This window comes from Orussus abietinus, unplaced genomic scaffold (genome assembly GCF_000612105.2).
Source record: "Orussus abietinus isolate OABI.00-Male unplaced genomic scaffold, Oabi_2.0 scaffold26, whole genome shotgun sequence".
NCBI lineage: Eukaryota > Metazoa > Arthropoda > Insecta > Hymenoptera > Orussidae > Orussus > Orussus abietinus.
This window is the reverse complement of record NW_019395989.1, coordinates 964,680-990,862: the sequence shown is the minus strand read 5'-3', so window position 1 is coordinate 990,862 and position 26,183 is coordinate 964,680. Positions and strand designations below refer to the sequence as shown.

General features: G+C 53.6%; 1 protein-coding gene across 1 annotated transcript in view; it reads right to left on the bottom strand.

Moving 5' to 3' along the window:
* Positions 1 to 13,791: 13,791 nt before the first annotated feature.
* LOC105703603 (alpha-2 adrenergic receptor) overlaps positions 13,792 to 26,183 on the bottom strand; it is a 63,521-nt gene continuing 51,129 nt past the window's right edge. The window contains exons 2-3 of the mRNA XM_012432099.1: positions 14,551 to 14,928; positions 13,792 to 14,427 (exon numbers count right to left, since the gene is read on the bottom strand). Coding sequence (XP_012287522.1) covers positions 13,792 to 14,427; positions 14,551 to 14,928 — 1,014 coding nt within the window. The remainder of the gene's footprint in view (positions 14,428 to 14,550; positions 14,929 to 26,183) is intronic.

The following is a 26,183-nucleotide window of genomic DNA, read 5'->3' as shown; positions in this document are numbered from 1 at the left end:
GTTCTCGCTCGTTTCCAAGTGCACCCCGCGAAGGCTGCTCTAATTACCCGGGTATACTTAGCGTTTCCTATTCTCGATGATACGGTTATCAGGCCAACGCTTTCGTAAAAGCGTCGTCCTTCTCGTTTAACGATTCGCATGCCAGCCGTGTAATTTCTTTCCAGATTATAATGCTCCCCTTAATAGAGCGATACGTAAAACTTCTTTTAGCGTAAAACGGGGACGGCATTCATTACTCCTTTGCACGATAACGGCTCGCATGCGAGGACGGCGGGTACGCGTTTGTAAAATATATGGTCAAATCTCATTAGAATTTCTCGACACTCGGTGGAAAGCCAAATGGCCGTTCGTTGGGATTATTTTCTGTTTTTATCGTCAACCCCCCTCGCATCCCCGAACCGTTTCGATAACGATGGATGTAAATTGCTCGCCGTAATTAGATAGTTGTTAAGCAAGGTGTAGTTATTCGGTAACGTAGATTCCCGTGTCTCCGTTAAACGTCCAAGTTGGAACAACCCCGACCAACTTAAGTTCCAAGTTCAGCTCTGCTTAACTATGACATTAACCAATCAATAGTTGAGACAATTCCCGTCGATTTCGAAGTTAACTGCGACTCAACTTTGAACTCAACTCGGCCGAGCCGATCCTTCGTATTACATCACTTCGTTATTGTCCCTAAGTGTTCCCTTCGAAGTTCGGAAAGGTCCCGGAGTCCCGGACAGTTGACTGTTTCTCGAGATCATTTCGGAAAAGCCCTGCAACTCGAAAGCGATCGTTCATTCCCGGGCGATATTCCGCGCGTCTCCATCGATAATTCCATACTCGTGTACCGTTTTTATAATTGAACGTTAACGCGGTGGGAAGCTCGCCGAAGGCTTCGAAGAACGGGCCGCTTAAACTCTCGCACTGCGCTATTTTTCCTTATTTTAGCGTTATTATCGGAGTAATTCGTGTATACGGTTACCACGCGTTCGTAGGTGTAGAGCCTTTCGCTATCCGCTTCAATATTCATGCCACCGTTTTGCTCGCGCTAACAATTCATATTCTCCATAAAGCCACGTTACGCATCAAGTGCTTCTCGGATATTGGCCCGGTAATGGATTCGCCGTTCCGGTAAGCTGGGGTGTACTTACGTGCTCCGAAACGACGAAACTTAAGGTGCATTCCGCACTTGACGACTCGCCCCGCGTTCCGAAATGGGTGCTTTTCATCGGAGCACCCTCGTCCGGTGTCGTAGCGAGGCCATCGGATGGCAAGAACCAATCCCCTGTACACGTCGCGGAGATCGAGTCGAGTCGTCTCGTGCAAATGAAAAGCCAACTTCGTTTCCCCCGAAGCCGCGACGTCCCTTAAAAACGAGGCGTGTACTCACCTGTAGGCGACGCCTCGAAGTCAGGTGCGAAGCTCCTTGGTCCCGCGACAAAAACTGCGGCACGTCTCGACGCGGATACGCGGAAAATGATTCGGGGTCGTTGTCTCTTCGGACGATGGGGGAAATTAATCCCAGCCCTGTAGAGGTCTCGAGGAAGGGATTTTACGGATCCGCGAGTTCCAGAAGGAGGTGGGGGGTCTCGAGGTTTGATTGGGCCGCGCACTCTTCGGCGTCCTCTTCGGGATCGGAGCCGATTCCGTTCCCCTTGACGCTTCTTCCCGCGGAAGAGGAGAGAACCCGGAAAGCTCTAAACCGCTTTCGCGTGGTATTACCCTCGCATAACCGGGGACCACAAAATAACGTCGAAAGCATCGTAAAACCGACGGCAGATCCGCCTTGCTCGAATCGATCCCTGAAGCGGCACTTCCCTCGACCATTGACGGGAGAAGTTTGTACACGCCCTGTGGAAACACGTAGTAAAAAAGTCCATCTAGTTAAGATTGGCTCGTTAAAATCCTACCGATCGGACGGCCTATTTTTACGGCCCTGCCGCATGTCCCGTAAAGGCGATGCATGCTCTACGTGCATAATGGACGGGGAATGTACAAAGGGATCGGCCGTGCTCGAGTATAAATTGCCGATTATTATGGGGAAAAGTCGCCGATCGGAAATTATTTTCTTCAATTTTGAACTCGAGGCGAGACCCGTAAGTGAGAAATATGGAGGCGGGTCAATTACGGCGCGTTACGCGAGTGCACGTGCGCGATGGCTAAAGAATGTATGAAGAAAAGTGCCAAGGAGTACTTAAACGTACGGCGCTGCGTCGGGAGACAAGATGTCTCCGGTTTAAAAATTAATCTCGGAATTTATTTCACTTACCTCCGGAGTCGCCCGCTTCGTGAGAAAAATTGCAACGACCGACGCGCAGCGAAATTCCTCGACAAGGTCCGGGCAATCGATGCAAATTTAAGGTTAAAATATCTGCAATTAGGGAAAACGTTATGCCGTATTATGTACGAGTCCCGCGGGAATGGATAATGGATAAGAGGGATGGGCAAATATCATTTATTAAATAGGATACGGATAAAAATGCGAAGCGCAAACGCATAATGGAGGAGTCCACCGGGAAGAGATTGGATTATTATAATTCCGCCGATCGAGCGACCCAGATTTATGGCCATACTGTAAACATAAATTTTCTCTAAGCTCCGCATGCATAATGAACGCAGGTAATGCGAGATAAAAAGCCGAGATGCCCTTAAGTTTAGTCCTCGACGCGTTTGCGTCGTTCTCTCGTTTAATTACTACGCGTGACCCTCGCAGGGTTTGCGAGTAAAAAGCCGCGTTGTAAAGTTCTCGCACCGAAATATTTTTTCCGGGGTATTTTCGAAACCAGGACGGCCGGGCGGAAAGAGTTCGTTCGAAAACGTTGGCCGGATTCCGGCGTTAAAATTTATTATCGATTATGCGGTCTGTCTTTATGAGCGAGTTTTCGAGGCAGGCGCTCCGTGGGGCGCAAATGTATAATTAATTACGGCTATTGAAAAACAAAGAGACCGCCCGTGCTCAAGGATAAAGGACCGGATCGTAGACGGAGCTTATTAAAAGATATCGAATTTTGAGCCGGAAACGCTTAGCGGAAAAGCCCGCCTAGCAGAGATTGGATTATTCAAATTCGGCCGATCGAACGTCCTAGTTTTGCGGCCACGCCGCGAACACAAATCCTCGCCGAGCTGTACATGCATAATAAATTAAGAAAATACAAAATATAATCCCGGGACCGACGTAAATCTCAAGTAAAAATTCACCTCCGAGAACCCTCTCATTGAAACGTATTACGGAATTTTTAGCCTCCAAACGGGAGGTGAACGGCGACGAGATGCGGTCTTTCAAGGTGGCCTCTCCTTGCACTTATTTCGAGCCCTGGTTATCGCGCTAAGTCGATAAAGCCCGTAAATCAATTGATCCGTATTTTTTGAAGAAGTCCGCCGCGGAGTGGTGTATGCAAATCGGGCTCGCGTGTTCGCTAAACATGTCGTACATTACTCGTGGCGTGGTTAAATAAGTAAATCACGTATACGGTTGTAACGACTGTGCACGGTCACGGTGAATATGCCTCCTCTGTCGTCGTTGCCTTGAAAATAATCGACCTAGGAACTCTAATTCCGGCCAGGCTTCGCAGGGGTATTCGACGGGTACTTTTTATAGCTAATTGGGTCATAATTCAGCTCCGAGCCGTGTTCATCGGGCTATGATTGGGACTTCGGAGTCACGGGATATGGTTAAATGGCTCCGGATTTTCCGCTCGCGGTAGCATGAAATACCTCGAAACTCCGCGTTGCATCGGTTCCAAAGGCCGCCCAAAGATACTAAGCTTCGGCGCATTACTCCACTCCGGGCCCGTTAATCCACTCTGGCTTCGGCCAATTTCGGCAACGACTTTGACAGAAATCGGTATCCAAACACCCCGGGTAAACGCGGGTTAGGTTAGGGCGCTACCCCGCGTTGCCTGGCGATGGCACGTTTTACCGCACAGGAAATGTTCTTATTTATCAGCTCGCGGGCTCGTTCATGACCCTTCGGAGGCAATCGTTCGCTCGTTTATTCTCTATATATGTCAAAACGTTAAAATATTAAAAATCTTTCAACGCATCGCGTTCTTCTTTAGGGCCTCCATGGTCACGTGCCGAAGATTCGAATGACGCGGTGCACCCAGTTTGGAGAAAAGTTTTATAAATATTTCCTTCGAACCGGGAGCAAAAAATCGGGCGATTATCGCAAAGTCAGCGTCGATATCCGAGTAGCTTTCGAGAGCCTCGGGCTCGGCTTCCGGTTAGCAGCTGCGACCGAAACTTGCTTTTTAGACACGTGGCGCTGATAAGACTGGAAGTTTCGGGCTCTTCTTGCCTCTCGGTTTTTTTTCCCTCCCTCGGTGCGTTCCCCCAGTTTCCCCAGATTCCGGAGATTCCCCTAAGAGGAGGGTAGCTCGCGAGTGCGCCGCCAGGCGGATCGGAAGCGTCGGCCTCCCTCTTCCTCTTGGCTCGTCGAGAAACTCTTTCGAAACTCCTGAAATTAAAGGGGACCCTCCGCGGGCGGTGGGTGGATCTCGAAAGGCGTCTCTAAAAAGGAATCGTGCAAAACGGGAGCCGGGAGGTGGGGGGCAAGTGGGTAGTTTCTTTGTAGGAAAGCAACAACGCCGTCGAGTTTTCTTTATCCTCTTTCTTTTATAAAACAAAGTTGTAATGTACTGATAGTTTAATGTTCTGTATACATCGTAGTACTCGTCTCTCCCTCTCTCTTTCTCCTTCGCTTTCCCTGCCTCCCTCTTTCTCTCTCGCGCTCGCGTTCTCGCCGCGCCATCCGTCTCTCTTCCCCTCTGCAACGTCGAAAAGTGTCCGTTACGCACGTCAAGGCTTTTTTTACGTTTTTATCTCTTTCCTTTTTCCCGCAAGCTTCCCGCTCGCCATGATTTACGGTCTATTTCGACGCTGAGCGGTACCGAAATGGCGCCCAAGTTTCTTCCGCGGGGCGATAAAAACCCCCCGGAAAGCGAGAACGCGGCTTTTATCTACATTTTTTATTACGTCCCGAAACGAGGAACGTAGCAGAAAGTGAGACAAAGCCGAGTCGTTTACAAATTTCGCGCGTCGTTAAGAGGTTCCGAGACGGATGCCATCTCGATCCCTCGGAGTCAGGACCATGGACGGAGAGACGAAAGAGAGACGCCGTCTTCTTTCGCAACGAGTGGGCGAGTCGCGAGAGGAACGTCATCGATGATCGAGATCGGTCGCACCCTTCGGAGAGAAATTATTATCTTCTCCTCCTCGTCGCCTCTCCGCCGAGGCGACCGCTAACGCCACGCCCGCGGGTCGGAGGAATTTGGACGGCGGGACGTTGCGCCCTTCCCTTCTCCGGCTTTTTCCCGCAATAGACGCCCTGGATGGACACAGCCGGATTCTCTCGTCGGTCCTAAACGCTCCCGCCACTCGTTGCATCCCTTCGTTTCTCTTTCGCAGCGTACGCCGTGTCGTGTTTTCCAGGTCCTCGGACTTAACCTCCACCCATTTCGCCACTCTCTCGCGGTATTTTTCGAGTCTCGGCGCGTAACCCGTGGCCGCGACCTCTCGCCGTCTCGCTCCTCGCCTTTTACTCCCGGTCTTAACCGCAACGACCGCTCGCGGACGCCGAGCCACTCCGCTCCCCTTTGTCCGTGTCCGATATCGAACGCTACCGCTAGGTCCTACGCCCGTAACCGATCGGCGGAAGTGTGGGCGCCGAACGCGCCAACGAAGGAATGGAAGACTTTTATAGATTAAACGCTTTTGTGACGTAATAAAGTTGAACCTCCGTGCTCGTCCGTCGCGTGCGCGCGCAGCGATTTTCCGGGAGCACGAGAGTCGATCGCTCGCTCGACTTATCGCGACCGGTCGCGACCGGCGGGGGCTTTTTGTTTTCGTCCAATTGAGGACCCGGCTCGGTCGGTCGCCTCAGTCGAGTCCCGTCCCTTCGCACGGGGACCCCAACGTCGCGAGTGCGCGAATCGCGTTTTCATCTCGGAAATCAGAATTCAAATCAGCCTCGACTCGACTCTTCTTCGAGTCGCCTGCCTCGACTTAAACCTAAGTTCGAGTCGATTCGGTCGGACTCGGGTCGACTCCAGTCGGGAGGTGGGGAAACGCGTGCCCTACTCTCAGGGAATGGACCTACTCTTCGACGACGAAAGACCCTCCCCCCGTTTCTTTCTCTTTCTCTCTTTCTGGAAACTCCTCAAAATTGAAAGGACTCGATAGAAAGTAAAGAAACTTCCCCGGAGACCCGGGGAAGGGTGCAATGAATTTCTGACGGGTCCGCTGGAAGCAAAATCGAACCGCTCGACGTCTCGGAAAAGTTTCGCCGATTGTCGCGGGACATCCACCCCGAATTAATTCATTATTTCGTTAAAGGGGAGATTTACTCGGGAACGAGGAGTCTCGCGGGTCTTCGGATTTATTTTCTTCGCAAATTAAATCATTAACGCAGGGTTCGTCCGATTAATGGGGGGTGGGAGGATAAGGAAATTATTTCAAGGCGGGTCGAATGCGTGCGCTCGAGGGTGGAGAGGGTGGACGCGCCTGCGACGTATCCGTCGAGTTTCTTTTTTTCTTCGGGCGAAGTAGACGTCGAAGGCGAGGCGACCCATTTTGCATCAACTTCCGGCGAGTCGTGCTCGCTCCTCCCGAACGGGAGTCCACCGAGTCAAGGACTCCCTTTATTTCCTTCGACTCGGTCCGAAAGAACTCGGAAAGAGGGAACCGAGGGGGAGAAACACTTTACGATGCTTGGGAAAAGAAATACAAGAGCGTTTCGCGGGCTGTCGGGAAGAACTCGGTCTCTCCTGGGGAAAGTTGGCGCGATTGTCGCGAGGCATCGATCGCGAATAATTTGCCTCCCCTTCCCCGATAGCTCCGGGCACCGGAAACTGGGATAATATTTTTACGAGAAAACGTCTTCCGACGGGAGGTACGAGAAAGGGAAAATTATTCATCCAACGATCCATCTCGGACTCCGTCGCGGTGGCTGGAAAGATGTTTCCTTCGGGGCGAAACGTTACGAGAGAAAATGTTTTTTTTTTATTTCAGTCCGATCTCGTCTGCGACAATTTTAGCGAATTCGCGGGCACCAAGAAAGGACGCCCGCGAGTCCGGTCGATTTTAATCGAAGGATTCTCCGAGGCGAGGGGGAATGTCGCGAAAACGTTGGCTAGGTTCGAGAGACTCGATTTCGCTTTGAGAGTCGCTTTCCGCTTTCCCAAAGTGCCACTAGCCGGGATCTCGTAAGTTAGCGGGTGGTCGCGAACGTGAAAAAGGAATTTTTCACGTTCGACAAACGGAGAGCACTCGATGGTCGAGGGAAAAAGGAGAAGAGCGGAAGTCCCGGCGATGCCCCGACGGGAGACGCCGGGATTTCGAGAAACTCCCGGGAAAGTGGAGCCAATCATCTCCGGTGATTACCGTGTACCGTCGACCGTAAACAATCCTTTCTTGCTGCAACAATCAGCCCGATTCGGGGAGGTCCCCGAGGCCGGGGTAATCATTTTCACGAGAGGGAATCCCATTTGGCCCGACCTGATTCGACCAGGACGATCCGGGGCACGTGGTCTATTTTCTGGGAGCCACACCCGGGTGTAAGTCCGCGACGGGATGGAAGTCGATCGAATCAAAGCCGTCTTTGTCTCCTTTGTTGGCTAGAAAGGACTCACCGCCTCGAAGGGAAACTTAGCTCGACAATCGCTATTCCCCCGGAAAGAAACGCGAGGATCCCCGAGAGTCCTGGGATACCGAAGATGGATTCCAATGCCGAAGAAAAAAAATCTCACCGAGCCAGAGAAATATTTCTTTGAACGGTACCAAAGAAATATTTTGCTAATTCCAAAAATAATTATCCGACTCGGTTCGTTATCCTTTGCAAGATGTCGAGGATAACGAAGCGCTCCCCGATTTTACCGGACATCGACCCTCTGTCCCCAGATGGAAATCAAAATGGATTTCTGAGGAAGAAACGCAGAGTAAAGAAATGTTTTCGAACGGTTTCTGGTTAGATAAATTTCGGAAACGTTGGGAAGAAGAGAATGAAAGAGAGAGAGAGAGAGTGAGTGAAACGAAGACATGGTTTGTCAAAGGGGAGAGTTTTAGAGGGGGAGAGAGAGAGAGAGAGAAAGAGAGGTCACGATGGTCGAGGACCGTCATCGGAAGGTTTGACATCCCTCGAGGACTACGAGGATTAACAACTTCGCGGATCAGGCTACAAATCCCACTAGAGATGAATCGTTAATGACTTTAATAACGTCCGACGTCTTCGACCCGCAGCGATCGTTCTCCTGGTCTCTCTTCTCTCGTAGTTATTGATTGTTCAAGCATTTACATGGTTCTCCATACACGGGGGCCCGTGCAGCTCGCTTTCTCGACGGCCATTTTTCTCCGAGCAAAATTCACCGAAATTTTACTACTCGTAGAAATTATTAAGGTGATATGAAAGGGTCATTTTATATATGAGTTGCTGAAGTTTCCATTGATTTTTGGTGCATCCAGTTTGGAGAGTTTTATAAATATTTTGACGTTTTATATAGAATGACCCTTTCATAGCATCTTAAGAGCGATGGAAACCAATGGAAGAAATTTCACCTGTCGGGGAATCCGGATCGGGACGAAACGCGGGGCAATGGCTGTTCTCGAGGAAGGAGCTGCTCGCGGGGGGTCTGATACAAGGACTGGGATAAGTGGTCCACCAGAGAAACTCGACAGGGAATTTCGACATTGTTAATTTTTTCTTTTTCCTTCGAAACGCTCGAGGACTCCCGATCCAAATTTTCGCGGGATCGATCGCCGATCGATTCGCATCTTTTGCTCGATCGAATCCAGACGGTGTCGAGAAATGGGCCGCGGCTCGTCTCTCGCCGATGACACGGATAAGTCGTATGATACTTCTATTTATATATATGTATATATATTAATTTCTATGTATACATGCGTGCTCGCTATTGTCCCTGGAAATCCCGGTCAAGGGGGCTCCGAGGGTGAGTCGAAGTTATGGTCAAAACTCAAAGACAATGCTCTGACAGAGACGGACGCCTACGTGGTCCCGTTTACACGATCGGTTTACATTTCGTTGAAACTTTTTACTCACGCTCGTGGCCCTTCGAGGGATGAGTCCAAAGCACGGTCAAAATTTCTCGCTCCGGTTCGCCGGGTCTCTAAAAACGTTTTCTCGGCGTTTTCGATGGATCGGTACTCGAATACCGGACGACGTAAACCAGGATTTGCGTTCGAGACGCGACTTTTTCAGCCGAAGGAGCATTTCTCCATTTGACCATTCTTTCGACCCATAATCGTTTTCACGGCTCGTCGCGCGTTCTGCTGGCTCTCTCTCTCTCTTTCCCTCGCTCTAACGCATCCTCTCCATATATCTGTCTCTATTCCTCTTAGAATCTACTCGGAGAAAACCTTAAACTCTACTTTCTACAGCCGGGAGGGTCTCGTATCGGCTGAAAAGCCGAGGAAATCGAGACCCCCCGGCTCTCGAGTGACTCCTACGTATGTACAGGGCACCGACTTCCTCGCCATCTTTCATATCTGTACATATATACACGGATGCGGACACATGGGTGTATATATACGCAAATAATCGGAAAGTTTCGCGCCTCTCCGCCGGTCGCACTTTTCCCGTCCAACCCCCGAGCTAGGAAAACGGACAGCCGACGCTATTAGAGGATAGGACTTCTTTTTTCGACAATAGTGACGCTAACGATGACCATCCTGCCGATAATCGTAATAACCGTTACGATAATAATGATAATGACAGACGTCGTAGTAACGATGACCCTAGTAATAATAGGTGGTAACGTCTATATATATACATATATATGCACGTGGTAGGTTTTTCCTTGACGTATTTATGTACATGCATAAGTATATTTATATATATAGATCCTTTCGACTATAATAATACAAGTTTCGTAATAGTCAATCGATTCTCGGTAATACGATTTACAATTCGATCGTTAATATCATAAATTTTCTCTCTTTTTACTCATTATTTCTCTCTCTCGCTCGCTTTCACCCTCGTCCTTTCGCTCTCACGCTCTCCGATTTGTCTTCTCGTTTTCTCCCTCTCTTTTGCGCCGATTAAATCGCTCCTCGTCCCGACGCACACCTTGAAAGCGTTTTAGTGATATCACAGTGATTTCATTGCTCCAATATTATCGATAGAATTTGTCGGCGCCGTTTACGAAAATCCGGCGAGGATCGACGCGAGGGCGACTCCATCTCCTGGGGACGGCGAGACGTTACAAAATCATGCTCACGAAATGCCGACAATTTTAATTAGTCGTTGGTCGTTAATTAACGGGTCCTCGGATCGGGGAGTCCGGGAGAGTTTCGCGGCGAATACATCGAAGCGAATCCGTGGAAACGCGAGAGAGGTCCGCTTCTTTTCCCTGTCGAGTCGGGAAAGTTCACGGTGACGTGGCAGGGGACGAGACAGTCAGTGCCAAGGTTCGAGATAATTGAATAAATGAGCCGATAACTCGGGGAGAAGTTGGGCCGACTCCGGGCGGAGGAAAGTTGGAACCGTTTTAACGGTTCGCGCGCCCGGCGTAAACGACCTCGAGGCACGCAATTCCAGAACCGGTGCGTCGAGGTCGAGCGGCCCTCCGCTTTTACCCCGGGGGCAAAAACTGCAGATTTAATTAAACCTCGTACGATTCAATTGCGCGGATTAATCGTTAAGGTGATGCGAGAGCGGGGTCAAAGAGGTCTCGTCCATGAAACTCATCTTCGAACCGGGGGTACCGAATACAAATCAAATGTCGCGGTGAACGGTCGTTGCGTCGTCGTTGCAAAGACGCGAGTTTGGCCAGTTTCCATCTTTGCCCGGAAGGACGAAAGATCCGGCGCTTCCGCCACGCGGCGCGGCAACTTTTCCTCGAATTACCGGGACGAGACAAAAGACGAGCCGGTGTACAAAATCTACGCGGGACTGCAAAGACTGTTCCGCTCCGGCGGTTAATTTGTATTTGCCTTTGAGCGGGCCGATCCGCCCCGAAAGTTGGGTCCTTGGTAATCGTCTTCGCCTCTCGTTCGCGCCGGCTCCTCGGCGCCGCGTTTCCGTCTCTCTTTGTGCACCCTTCGCCCCTCTCTCTCGTCTGATTACAAGCCGGGAAGAAATTAGAGTCCCCGCGTCTTCAATTCCGCGTTCAAAGGAGCCCGGCACCAGGAGGTGGGTCAAGGAGGCGTCGATTCTCGCGGGGACGCGTCCGACAAATGGAAATCATAAGGTCGATCGTTGGATCCCTACGGCGACTTTGATTAGTTACACGTGTATGCGTATACAGGGCGACTCGCCTCCGCCGTCTTGGACATCCTTCCTACCTACGACCCGTGACGAAGGAACGCGTGGGCGAATTTCAAGGATTTTCTTTTTTTTTCAGAGCTAGTCCGTTAGCGCTCGTCAGTTAACGACCTCGAATCGATGATGATGCGGGGTTTTCGGATAAGTAACGTACTTGGCATTTGACTGGTGTCCTTTGAATTTAACCTAATCTTCGCCGCGTCGGACGCGATACGTTATCTAAATTAAAATCTGGGAGCTGCGAAATTTTGGGCGAATCGTTGCATCGTCAGGTCGGAAATAACGGAGATATTTCACGGGGGTGTCAGGTGCCTCGCCCTGTATATGGTAATAATATATATACATATATATGTACTCGATGCATATGTATGCGCGTATTAACCGGCGAGTACGCGCGCCAAGAGTCGGCATTTTCCTCGAGTTCGGTTCTCTTCTTTAAATCCGCTTAAGAAATAACGAACATTCGGAAGTGGGAAACGGGTCGTCCTCGTGGACACGCGTAATACTCCGGGTAATACCTCGTGTAGCTATTAGAGTTGAATCGTTAGGATAAAGAAGACGCCTCGATCGACTCGGCCGAACCTTCGAGGGCGGCATCTCCGAGCTCGGTACTTATACTCTTACATAATCGCCCCGTTATCGCGATAAACTCGCGCGAGTTAATAGGTACTGACACACAGAGATATTTCGAAAAGTTCGCAAAATACTTAGCTTTACCCCAGCGCCGTCTAAGACGACCGAGGGTACGGGGTGCGCGTGCGCGGAGGGGCTCGTCGAGGACCATCGTTTCTCGAGTCGATCGTTTTAGGGAAATATCGACGGCCCCGGCTAGAATCGATATCCCCGTTCCGCGTGGAAAGGATCCGGCTGCCATTTTAACGCAATGGGTACATTTAAGTCGTTTGATTTTTAGAAATTTACGTTATTACAAATCGCGACGGCTGATACGAGTCGGTGGGGGTAATTCGCGACGATCGTCGACGGTATCGACGGTCCGTCGACGTTCCTCCACGATCGAAAGTGAATCGACGGTGCTCCGCGAACAAGTGGGACGTTCTCGAGCGGATGTCTTCGGCGTCGCCCCGGCCGAACGTTTGGCGCGATTTTCGCGCAATTATTCGACCCGTCCTGCCCGCTTGGATTCCGATTTACCCGCCGGTGACGAATTACTCGGTCGGTCGATCCCTCGATTCGCGTCGACCGCGATCGCCCCTCGGTCGGGAAACATCCGCGTATTCCCGGGTCTGGAAATAATTTCGGTCCACCCGGAACCGACGGATTCAAAAATCGAGTCGCCGCGAGGCAAGAGGGCCTCTTTTTCGCGAACCGGCCCGCGGAATTGCCGGCCACCGCGCGGCACAGGACATTGCGAGTACCGGTACTTCGGCTCGTCGGGTATAATCCGACCGGCGAATTGCATATGGGCCCCTCTAGCTCGGATTACGACTCTCCCTTCGTATCTCGACCGGGTCTCTCTCCGTCTTCCTCCCGCCTCCACCTTCGGCGGAAACGAGGGAGGAAGAGGGACGCGCGGTCGTCGCGGAGATACGAAGAGAAAGACGCGCGGATATCGGTCGACTCGATTCTTCTCGTTTTCTGTCTCGGCTCTTCCTCGTTTTTTTCGTTATTGCGTCGGCAATGCCGCGCGGGCGGTCACGGGACCGCGCGCGAGATTCGAGCGTCCAGCCCGTTCTTCTTGTAAACATTAAAATTCAAATATATATATATATTTATATATATATATATATAACTCAGCTATATAAATTTATTGAAACTCGAATGATAACGATTACGATCGACACCTCGATCCTATACAACCTATGCGCTTAGTAGGAAACATTTTGCTCGTCTTATTTGTCAATAACCTTTCAGATCTCTCGCGTTTACTGTATTTTTTATGGTATCTCGATTATTCACTCTTTCTCTCTCTCACTCATGCACGCACACTTTCTCTCTCTCTCTCTCTCTCTCTCTCTCGTCGTCGCTGTAGCGTCGCATTAGCGTCGGTTACCGCGGATTGTCGTGTCGTGTGTCGGTGTAGTCCTCTCCGCTTCTCCGCCGATCCCTTCGCCCCGGTGTTCGCGCTTCCTCTCGGAGATTCTCGCGGCAAGGTGAAGAGTGGGGAAAATCGCGCGACGGGGAGGAGCGAGACGTTCGATTCGATTTTGGCCGCAACGACGTCGAAAGCAAGCTCGACTCGAGGGAACGGACAGACGCCATAGAAAAAATAACCAAGAGGGTCGCGAAAGGCTTCTCCGGGGATCTCTCGGCCGCGACCGAGGCGCCATCGGACGTCGGCAACGGCGAGCGGCCACGTCGACGTTAATAACATCTACTATAGGACCTACGGGGGACGTCGCCGTCCGCGATGCCCCCATTTTCTAAGGCTCCTTCGAATATTGCGTTTCGATCCGGGGGCTCGCCGCCTCCGCCGCTCCTCCCCGCCCCCCCGTCCCGAGCGCGTCGCCGAGGCTCGCGAGGGCTCAGACGGTGGCCCGGGTCCTGGGAACGTCGAGCGCGAGCACCGGCGGAGCTCATTTGCAGAGTATCCTCTGGAAGGCCCTGCGGAAGTCCTTGTTGAAGGCGGTGTAGATGGCGGGGTTGAGGGCGGAGTTGGTGTAGCCGAGCCAGAAGGCGACGGTGAAGGCCCGGCCGGGGATGTCCAGGTCCGGGAAGAGCGGCTTGACGATGTAGAGGAAAAAGAAGGGGAACCAGCAGGCGATGAAACTGCCCATGATGAGGCCCAGGATCAGCGTGGCGCGCTTCTCCTTTTTCCGGGCCAGCCGGCGCTTCTCCCTCTCGGGGTCGCGGGGCTTGGGGGGCTTCGCCTCCACCCCCGGGTCCTTCCCGCCGTGTCGGCCCCCCTCACCCCCGCCGCCGCCGCCGCCCCCGCCCCCGCCCCCGCCCCCGTGGTCCCGCTTCAGCTTGGCCATCGTCTTCCGGCCGAAGATCGGCTGGCAGAGTCGCCGCTTCAGCGGCTTCACCACCGCGCATCGCGACACCACCCCGCTGTCCGAGGACGACGGGTCGAACTCCGACACCATGTCCACGTCGATGCCCACCGACGGCGCTCGACACCGGATCGGGATGCTCTGGCTCGACTGGCCCTCGCCGTTCACCGACAGACACGCCTTCGACGCGATCTTCTGACCCGGCAGCGGCATCGTCACCTGCGTGCAACCGCGCTCTGTATCGGTCGGGGACTTTGGGGGCGATCCGGGGTATCGAGATCATAGCCAAGTTACGAGAATTAATTGGACGCGCCGTTTCGGCTCGGGATAGAGGGGGTTTACCTTGAGCGTGTCCTTCTCCTCCAGGGGGATGCCGCCCCCTCCGGGCTCCGCCTCGGAGGTGCTGACGTCGCTCGCGAAGTCGCAGGTGACGATGGGGATCTGGACCGGCTGGTTCTCGATGGTGGCCACGTTCTCCAGGGCGGACCCCGGGGTCCTCCTGGTCTCCGTGGCCGGCGTGCTCTGCGTGAAGCTGGTCTGCCGCACGTCCGGCGACTCCGGCGGCTGCGTCGGCCGCGGCCGCGGCTGCTTCCGGATCCCCCGCCGAGCCCGCGCCTTCGCCGCGAAGTAGATGCGGATGTAGACGAAGACCATGATGCACGAGGGGATGTAGAAGCTGCCCAGCGCGGAGTAGAGGACGTAGCCTATGTCCTCCGATAGCTGAAACACGGATCAACCTGGGTCATGCGTCGAGCTCGCGAATTTCCAACTACGTCCTCGACCTCTGGTGGAGATCCTCGATAAGGGATTTTTGCTCCTCGGGGAAAAGGAGAATGGGTTATCCGACGTTATATCGGGGAAGAGTAGTCCTTTCCGGCGTTTCCGACGTTTTTAGGGAAGGAGCGCGAACGCACCTCCGAGCTACGAGAGAGACACCCGGAAACGGCGAAGGGGATCTCTCCGAGATCGTTTCCTGGCAGATTTTGCCCCCCTTTCCAAAGGTGTGTCTTTTTAGGAGGCTTTGGAGCGGGAGCGCCGAGGCGAGCCCGAGTGATCTGATTTATTTCCTCGAAGTCTCTTCGCGTTACCGAAACCGAATCGGCCCGGTTTTATCGGATCGTAAAGTGCACGGGGACCGGCTCCTTCGCGGAGGACGAAAATGGCGCCGCGTTCGAGGAAACGTATTGGATAGTCCGGAGATAAATAGCGAGTTTCCTTTTCTCCCCCCCCGGCTTTTTTTTCCCCTCGGAGACGACGGAATCGCATCAACGGGAGTCGTCGGAGGCCCCTCGGCGCGCTTTCGATTTGAGAATTAATCCTCTCCCGGAATTATCGATGGAACTAATGGCACCTTGAATATTCAGGATTCGCCATCGCTCCGTCATATCTTCCGTACAAGCTGACAGAATTGGAGGGAAATCCTTAAGTTCACATCCGATCGGCCGTTCATAATTGGCGGAATGCCCCGACCCCGGGGAAAATATCACGTTCGCCTTTCCCGTCTTCGATCGGGATACGCCCCGGAGAAATTGAACCTCCTCGTGATTCGCTTCGGTTTTCAGGGGGCGGTCAATTTTCCCTTCGGGGTGAAATAACGCTCGACGTACCTCCTCCGATACATCGGCGGATTAATTCCGAGGTGGGCAGAGACCTTTAGCCGGTGGCGACCCTGGCGGGTCTTGAGGTGACGCGAGAAATCTCCCGTGTATGAAACTTATCTCCGAACTGGGTGTATCGAATCGCTCGAAATTTTCCCACGCAAATGCAAAGGCCCTGACACCCGTGAAATTTCATCTTTGTAAATTAAATTTATCCGTAAATATTTTTTAACGATTTATAAATGATAATTTCACGGGGATCGGGACCTTCCATAAGGCCTCCGCGTTGACGTGGCAAGATTTCGAACCATTCGGTGCACTTAATTTCGAGAAAAGCTTCATAAACGATTAACCCGTCGCTTTCATGCCGCCTTAACGAGCAGCGTCCTACGCACCCCCGGGTCGCTCTCAAATTCCATCTGGCCGTCATCTGGCGAGGACGAGCTCCTCCGGGTCCCCCGACGCAATCCTGGCCGTCGCGGCCGCGCCTCGCGTGTACCCCAAATTCCTGGAGCGCTCGCCCAATTAAGTTCAACGGACCCGAAAAAGCTTCGTCCGAACCCTGGCCCGCCCTCTGACCCAATTAGGTCCCCCGTCTCCTGCGACCCGGTGGATAATAACCCTTCCGCGGAACGAACTCCGCCCGAAGTCGCCCGCGTTGGAGCGGAATCCGGCTGCGGTTCCGTACCCGACCCGGAAGCGCGCGTCGAAATTGCGCCGAATTCCTCCGGTCATTTTTCCGCAAGCGGTTTCAAGGATGTCTCGGTGGTGCTTCCATTCGCCATGAGTTCTTTGCTTCGATGAAAGAAATTTGACGCGACTCATTGTCGAGTTTCTATTAATTCGTGGAGATGGGTTAAAGTATGGGGATTTATTTGGAACGTTGATAACGCAGGTGGGTCGTATCATTTTCGAGAAAGACGGCGGGATTCGTTCGCTCCTTGCGAGAGAGGAAGCCCCCGGCGATCTATAAACGAGGTTTCGCGATAAATATCGTTTACGCGTTTAATTAGCATCGATGCTCTCGGTAACGGTAGAGTACTCGTTATATTATTTACGAATACGACGGCCCGCTCTAGAAGCTCCGGATTTACTAGTTAAAGCCCATCTCCCCGGCACGTTGCAGGTTGCTTTAAACCTCTCATTATATCCTGTCATATTCCTGATGCATGAGTAAACAAAAGGGGAGTTTGCGCAAATAATGGAAAATAATAGTCGCGTTCCGAGGAACGAAGACGATTGCTCGATATCGTGCCATTTTAATATCACCCCAAAATTCAAGAAATAATGATTTGACTCAAACTCGAATTAATTATACGCGACGTTTCTTCGGAACTGTGACAATTTATTTGAGCTTATTTCAGTGAAATAATTACTTGTTGAATTAAAAAAATATTTCTTTGGTTCATTGAATTTTTTCTCTCGGGGTGGCGGCCAAAGTAATCCCGCCGGCGGAGGTGGGCGGTAAGTTTCGATAGGCACTCGGGCCCGGCAGCGGATTGCGGTTTCAGCGAGAGTGGGATTTCAGACCCCCCGGCGACCGGATGTAGACACTTCCTGGAGCACCCGGTCGCGTCGGGGGCGGAAATTTAATTTATGGAAATTTGTAACGCGCGGCACTTTGCGGCTTCGAGTTTTTCGAGCGGTTCTCCACCCTCTGGCGGCGACGCCAAAGGGGAGGAAAAGTCGAGACGGGGTGTTCCCGATTTAAGGCCGTTTGCCTCCGCACCGGTGCCAACTTTCCTGCCAAAAACAATGACCTTCATTTATTTACATCATTGCCATCGAAACCAACCGCTGCCGGCACCGGTTTCGCCGGTCAGGAGCAAACGACCTCGGCGGAGGGTCCGGGGGAGGAATTCGCGAGGTCGGCGTAAAGGCAATATCTCCCGAGGGTTGAAAAAGTGCCGATGGAAACGAGAGGTCGGAAGCCGGCGAACGTCCGGCGGAATATGCAAGGGCAGCGAGAAAGGAGACCGGGAAAGCGAGAAAACGCTGTCGGGCTAACCGCCGGCATTTGCCGAGCCGTTAACCCGGCGACGTGGTCGAAACGAACCGCACTCCGGTCGCGAGGGAACGCGCGACGTGGAAGACGCGTTATTAATAGTTGTTTGCCCCGCAGTCGGCGGCCGAACCGGAGGAGGGCCGCGGATATTGGATCCGCTCCATTTTGCGCGCCCCGAAAAAGAAGGGCCGTAGCAATTTGCCGGTTTATGCCGTTTGTAGTATCCCACTTAACGAGGGCTCTCTCTCTCTCTCTCGGCCGGGATTAATTTAAGTTAAAACTCGTCCGTCGCTCCGACCCCTTTTTGCGCGGGACTCGTATTACGGTAACCCGCCGGCTTTTCTACCTTTAACTGCACTCAATGGAGGAAGAGGCGAAACCGGTCGCCGACCGCCGAATCTCGTTACACCCCTTTGGGACCGGCCGGCCGTGATGGACGATGAATTTTCGGGGAAGCGAATCATCCCGATTTGTTTGCCCGACGCATTTTCGATCCCGCGCCGTCTCGACGATTTTGTCCCGAAAAACGTGGCGACTCGAACCCGAGATAAGCACCGTAAACGGAGTCGTAACCGTTTCCCTGGATGCGGAGTAAATGTCTCGCGATTAACGTCTCGAGACCGGAGCTTTTCGCCGTTGCGTGATCCCGGAGTCTGCGGTTCGGTTGCGGCTATAAGCGCGGAACGGCGCTCGCAGGACTCCTGCCGGGAAAAAACTGAAATCCCTCGTTCGATGGACCAATTTGAAGGGAAGAACCTGCCCCGTCGAGCGTTAGCACGGGACAACGGTCGTCGTGCCGTCGAGAAGAAACCGCTCGATTACCGTTCCTAACGTCGACGGGAAGCGGTAAAAAGGAGGAAAATGGAGTCGCCCGGAAAGTCGTTCCCTCGCGAGCGGGGAAAAAAATGGTCGCCACGCGCCGCGCGAGAGAAACTTCTTTTCCCTATTTTATTTTCCACTTCGAGTCCGAATAAGGAACAAAAGATATTTGTCTTATATTTTTTGTATATATTTTCGCTCAAAGGAGCGGACGGGAAGAGAGAAAACGAGCCGGAATCAGTCGATACTCGAAAGTTTATTTAGCGAGGTTGTTTCCCCTGCCTCTTCGTTACCGTCGATGCCATCTCGAATTTATGGCCTTGTCCCCCGGCTGCCGACTGGTCCTCGGCGTCCCTTTGTCTCCCGATATCATCCCGGATCGACTCTCTCTCTCCTCGATACCATCCCCCGAGGGCTGCGGATGCTCGTCCACTCGACGAGTCCCGTGGGACGCCTCGTCGACGGGCTCCCTCGGGACGCGAACGGGACGTCCCGTTCGCAGGATCAAAGCCCCCGACTGCTGGGAAGGAAATGGCACGGAAGATCTTCGGGAGGGTTTTCTCTTTCGTTACGACTGACAACTTCCTCGGGGAACTCGAGGGCCATCGGAAGCCATTAACGAGGGAACGATCATCTGCGGACGCCGATGCTCTTTCCGGAAACATCTCCCCCCGGGTTTTCTTAATTGCGCTGTCATTGGATTAGCGTTTCGTCGAGATGGGAGCCGAAGTCTGCCGCTGTTTTCCTTTGCCTAGGGAACTCTCTTATTGGGACGTTGAGCGATAAATGGACGCGCCAGGCGAATCGAGGGGTGGAGGAAAACGGGGGAAATCCCTTTTCAGGAAAACCCGTCGGCTTCGGTCGGGACGTCTGGGATGCTGCTTGATCAAAGCCGAGTCGACGCGGTTTCTGCCGGCAGACGCGCAAAGCCGGCCTATCCGACGCCTGGAAAGGCGTCGATGTTTGATGGCTGTCGGATGGAACCATCGAAGGATAGACCGCGTCGGAAAGGCGTCGGATGCGATCGTTCGGGGATGGACTATCATTTTTTGGTCATTTTGTCTGTTTTGAACGATAACCCGTCGTCGCGGTTAATCCGAAAACTGAGCCCAAATCGTCGCGCGTCCCCTAGGGGCTCCGAGTCGGCAAATGGACGTTTAGAATTAATATCGCTATTGTTTCAATAATGCGCATCGGGGGATTTCAAAATATGAATGGTCGCTTCGAAGCGTTTCCCATAAATTCGCGGGTTAAAGTGTAAATAAAAGCGATGGAATTGGACGGCCGCTCTCATTGTGTTTCGACGACAATAGCCCGCGGGTCCCGCGAGCGGGGGATCGATCGCGTCCCTTTCGAAAATTCGAAAATTACTGGCAGGCCCCGCGAGGTGTCACCGATAGTTTGCCGTCCAGGAGTTAGCCGAAAACCGGCACCGGCCAATTTTCCGCGCGCAAACCGCGGAAGAATGCAAACGAGCGGCGGACCTTTGATCGTTTTCGGGAGGTCGCGAAGTGCCAACAGCCCTGGGCATCCGTGACGGATCGACCCTCGCGGGGAGTCGTCGCTTCCGGAAGTTGGAAATTTCCTGAAAAATTGGACCGGAGTGGGAAAACGCGGCAAGTTGGCGGAAAAATTCCGAGATCTCCGGGAAGTTGGGAGGACAAGTTCTCCGGGAGGTAAGCTCCTCCTGGAAGCTTACATCCGCGTTTAGGTCCCGGAGAGAGGCTTTGCGGGGACCGACTTCCCGTCGCCGGGAGTTCCCTCGGGATACGAGGCAGCGGGATGACGGGGTCGACCGGGACGTCCCGTTTGCGGGATCAAAGCTGGCCATTAAGTGGACGCGCCGGTCCGCGTCGGTGCGGCACGCCGACGCCGAAATCCCTGGGATCGAGGCGTCGAGACGCCACCCCCTGCCGGGATCGTTGGGGACGTTGCGGGGCCGGGGCGGGTGTTACGGATTAAATAGTTACGAGGACCGCTCGCGTTATGTTCCCCTTGGAGATCCTCTGCCCGGAGGGGCATTACCCCGACGAGAGCCGTCTGCATTCTGCATGGCGCGAGGGCAGCGATGCCCCCGACCGACGATCGTTTCGCGAGGACTCGGATGACGTCGGAAAGACAGCGATCGACGGGACTATTTATTTTCCGATGTTAGGCCCTGGGAAGATTTCGGGGTCTCGGGCATTGATTTTTCAAAGGATCATCCCGGAGTGGAGTCGAGGATTCTCGGGCGAGGCCAGGATCCGGTCCCGCGAAGAGGGGAAGCAACCCTCCGTATTTTCAAGAATAAGCCGTTCATTTTTTAGCCTTAAAGCCGAGGCAGGCGCTGCAAAGTAATGGCGCCGGAGGAGGATGATCGCGGCGAGGATGCGGAACGACCCCGTGCCATCCCGTTGGCTCTCGCGTGAAGAAAAGCGGCGATGAAAGTGGCGGAGATTAGGGCGAGTCGAGAGCTCGTTGGCGGTCCGCGGCATCAAAGATGGGGACTTTTCTCCTCCCGCGTAAATTCGGTGACCGACTTCCCGCGTTCCAAAGAGCTCCGATCGGAACGATCGGAATTTTTATAAATTAAACACCCCATCGTTGCCAACGGTGGCACCGATCTCGCGTCCTCGCGGGCGTTGGCGAGGGAAGAGGAAGCGAGTCGCGCCGAGGAGAGTCGACTGCACTTCCCTTGGAAGTTTGAGAAAAGACGACGGAAACTTCTTCCCGGAAGGGAAAAAGGAGAGACGGAGAGGTCAGGGAACGGGAAACTCCCCCTCTCCCGACATCCTCCCCTGGTTCCGTCGCTTTTCGCGGGGTCGTCCTCTTGCGTCGATCCGGCGAGTTATGTGCCTACCAGGGCCCGGTGGGTTCGTTATTTCAGGTGTCTCGTTACGAACTGCCTACGGGGCTTCGTGAGAGGGATGGCGAGAGGAAGAGAGAGCCTCGAGTGTTCGTCACTTCCTGCGACGATCCTGGCAAGTTCCGCAAAATTCACCGCGGCGATTTTTGGAACGTTGAACGACGGAGGAATTTTTCCAAAAACTGAAATCAATTGTCGTAACTCCGAATAAACGTTGCATCCAATTTATTCGAGTGAAATAACTATTCTTTGAATTAGCGAAATATTTTTTCTCTTCGGGTGGGAGCGGGTGTTGAACTCGTCCAACGGAAGCGCGTTCCCTTCCCGCGGGTACGACGAGCCAAGTGGGCCCTTTGAAATGGATATTAACAGGTTGTCCGCGGGTATATTCCGGGTCTGCGTTTCGTCGATTTGGGTCGCTCGATGCTTACTCGGATGGCTGTAAATGATTCCTATACGCATGCTCCGCGAGGGTCGCGAAATTTGGAGCAGCGGGCGGGCTCGGTACCGAGTCGGGACCATCGTTTTCCGAAAATTGCTCGCCGTTCGTTAGGGACCCCCTTCACGGCGAGGTGCGATATTAATCGAAACTTTCGTCGGTTGCCGATCCTGCAATTAGAAGTAAGATCGCATTTTACGTACGCCTTGCAGCGACTCGCCGGGGATCCTTGCCCTCTTCGCGAACGGTCGTTTATTAATCGAGGTAGGTTCAAAGGCGACCGGACGTCCGCATCCCTGGAGCTCGGGGCCAAAGGACGAGGTCTCGGTTCGAGGGTCTTCGAGTTTTGATTTAATATTCTCTCCGGAAAGTCGGGTCTTGGATGCGCTAATAAAAATGTAAAAATTCCCCCGCGGCGTCCTCGTTAACGAGACAAAAAGTGGAGCCGGAGGCGCTCTCGGAACGAGACGTACAAATTCGGTCTCACGCGAATAACGCATGGTTACTTGGCCGCATCTTGGTTTTCGCGATTATCCCATCGCGTCGTTATAAATTGGAAACAAAACGGAGACCCGTCGCCTCGGATCCGCGAACTTTTCCCTGGTTCTCCCGACGAGGCGGAATACGTTAAAAGGTGATCGAAGAGCCGAGTTCCCGGGAAGTCCGACTGGGGCGAGACCCTCGTTAAAGGACCCCCGAGTTTGGATTTAATATTTCCCGCGCGCGGGGAGCCCGATCCTTATGCAGCCCCGGAGATCTCGGCGGAGTCGTCGCGGATGCGCCGATAAAAATGTAAAAACTTGCTCGGCGGCGTCCTCGTTAACGGGGGGAAAAGTTGAGACAGAGGCACTCGGACCCGCGGCCCAAATCCGGAGGGGAGAACCAACGGGCCCGAACTACCCTCGGACTCTGCCGTTCCCTCCTCCCCCGGGTCCGAAGGAACGACGACGCGACGCGGTTCTCGAAGCTTTGAAACTCTAAAAGCTCTCCTGGCTAAAAGCTTCCGAACACCCGAACTCGCACCCGGTTCTCGTCGAATTCGGGGGAGGACTCGGGGACAAAGTCGACGTTTAAATTACACCGTATTCTGCGGGGAAAATAAAGATCGGGTAGGAGGATATGGCAAACGGGGTAACTTAGGAAAGGTACAAAGTAATATATAAAGAGGTTACCACGAGCACGGGAAAATTTTCTTTTCGGGGTTACGACGACCCTCGCGAACGTAAATCGCCTTTGAGCGTAATCCTCGATCTCCGGAACGCAGGAGGAGCCGCGGGCTTCGCTCTTTGTCGCCTCATTTGCATCCCTATAATCGGCGGATGAAGTTGACGTTGAAATTACACCGCGACCTAACGTATGGACGGCCGCGTTGCGGCCCGCCCGCGCCGGGAGAATTTATGCACCGCTCCGGTATTCTTCCGCATCCCCGCTCCCGAGGGATGTCCGCACTAAACCCCGACCACTGGCCCCACCTAACGAGCACTCGTAGGAATACTCATTCGTCCGGTTCACCGAATCGTTCAGGGGCCCCGTTTATCCTTGGAAGCCCCGCACCCGTGAAATCGCTCGCATAAGTCCTCGAGGAACGGCAACCTTCCAGATTTCCCTCCGAGTCGGGCGTCCCTCGGGAGTGGCCGAGGGGATGAGCGGACGGAACCCGATTTCTTCCTTCCCGAGTCGTCCACCGCGATCCAGGGATTTTCGTCACAAATCGAGATAATCGGTCGCGAATCCCGATAACGACCCCGATAGGAGGCGGCGGGGCGAATCGCCTTCCGTCACGGGCCGCCAAGTGCGAGCGAATTCTGCCGTTATTGGGCCATTATGCGAGGCGGCGACGCCAAAGCAAACTAATGCGCGCGACAATTCCGAGGGGCAGCGATCCGTCGTTCCGCTCCGGACGGCCGCAAATTTCGAGGGCCGGACGCCGCTAATACGGGAAACCGCATCCGTCGCCGGAGGACGGGCGGATTTTATTGGCGCGCCGCGCCGCAACCGCGGAGTCGCGTCCCTTTGGATTAATTTCCGCGTTTCGGCCTGCGTTCCGCTGTCCTCGCTTTATCGCCATTGTCTCGGGTGGTCTCGGTAGGGCGTTCGTTTTTTCATTACGCACAGGGGCCTCTTTATCGCTCGACGTCCGCGGTAACGCCCCCGTTAGACGTTCCTCGCGTTCTTCTTCTTGCGTTTCTTCGATTACGGTTATCGCTCTCGGCCGGGGACGTTTTTGATCTCGTATGCCGGCTACGTCGCTCCTTTACGGCGTTAATTCGGAATGCCGCTCCCTCGCGACGGATAGCGGAAGTTTATTAGCGCGTCGCGGCGTCGCGGCGTCGCGGCCTCGGATAATGGAACGTTCCGCGCGCGCGCTCTTGTCCCGACGAGAAATGCCTCCCTCGGCAGATGCCGCGCCGTTTTGCATTAATTTCCATGTTTTTTAATCGTTAACTCCGCCGCTACGCGGATGACATCGCTGTCGGTGTTTCATCTCGGTCGACGAGTTTTTTAATCCCATACGGAAGCCACTTGCGCGTTTTTATTATTTTTTATTCCATCAATGCGCTCTTTCCGTTCTCCCCGGGGGTGCTTCGACGTTGTCGCATCGGTCGTCCGCTTTGGCCGCGTTTAAGGGCCACTTCTCCTTCTTTAACCGCTGATACGAGAGGCCGCATCCGCAACTCCCACGGCGAGTGGGATTTCATTACCGCACCGCAGCGTCGCACCGCGGCGGCGTATGATAATGGGACGCCCCGCGGGCGACGCCGCCGCACCGTGTCGGACGCTGTAGCCCTTCGAATTAATTTCCCAGTCCTTTCCCTCTGGCTTTCCCCCTCGCCGCTTAGTTTTTTCCGTTCCGGTCATCCCTCTGGTCAACATAAATTTCCGCCAAATGAAAATTCTGCCCCGTGGACTCTGGACTCCGTAATTCAGGAGACAATCGGGTAATTCATCGGTAGCGATTAAAATCACCGGGACGTCGCCATCGCGTAAGAAGAAAAACAATCCAAAAGCCGCGTCTCCGGTAAATAATTCATAAATTGCCATTTTTATCAGGGCACTTTCTCGTTTTTTTTTCCGCCCGAGTCGCGGAAAAATAATGCCGTCCGTCCCGCGGCCGCGGGTGCATAATATCCGCGTGGCCATTTGTAAGCAAGAGGCATTATCATATTATCATATTATTCGCGAGCCCCTCGATTTACTCGTCCTTGGGGGACGTCTCTGCGCGGATTGTCACGGGCCGGGTGAGGGTATATATAGGGGCAGCGCGCGGTCCCACTCCATACGGCGGCCGCCCTCCGCCGCGGGAGGACGTCCCGGCTTTGCGGGGAGCCCCCGAGGACCTTTCCTCCTCGTTAACGGGAGCCGTGGAACTCTGCAGCCCCTCTGCTTCGTTTCGCCCTCCCCCGGATCCTCCGGGACGGGTGACATCGGATTAGCTCGTCTTAAGGTGCTTGGACGACCTCGCCGTGATTACACCGAACCCGGACAATTTGTGCCTTCCTTACGCGCACCTCTCCCGGATGATACGCCCTTTCCAGGCGAGCCGGAGGAGGTATTTACGACCTGCAATATGTAGGATAAGTGTTCGCCCTATTTGCGGCACTTTCGCGTGCTAGGGGGTCGGACAAAGTAGACCGTGTCAAATTTAATAATTGCTCTTCTCGTGAAGGGTTTCGCAAAGGAGTTTCACGGAGTATCCCGTAAGAGTTCCATTTTTGAGACGCTCGTGACGGGGAAGGCTTTGCACTCGCGTAGGGAGGACTTCCTTAACGACGCCCTAAGGACGGGGGGATGGAGCGATGTCGGCCAATCGTTCGGGACGATTCTTGTTTCCGTCGACGTCGAATAGGGTTCGTCAGCGATCGAGCGAGCGGAAGGAACGAGTCGTTCGGCTCGTTTCCGTTCGATCGGCCGCGCCATAGGCGAGGCCTCGAGTGACCGCGTCGGGGCATTATTCACCGGCGTCACTCGTTATTCAAATCGCATGATTAAAGGCTTCCTTAATAATGTCATCGCGAGAACGGGTTCCGTCAGACGGAGTGATTACCGGCCGGCATCGAGCACTCGAGTAATCGCAACGCGGCCGTCGCGCCTCCGCTTATTGCCGTCGTTTGCGATTCCGGGTCGAGATCCTTTTCGCGCTTCCCTGTATCGAATTTCGAGCACTCTTTCACGGACCGGAGGGTATACGGTCGTATAATTTTTATACGTCGGGTATATAGAGAGAAAAAAAAGCCGCGTTATATTTTTTTTCTGGCACTTTTACGTCAC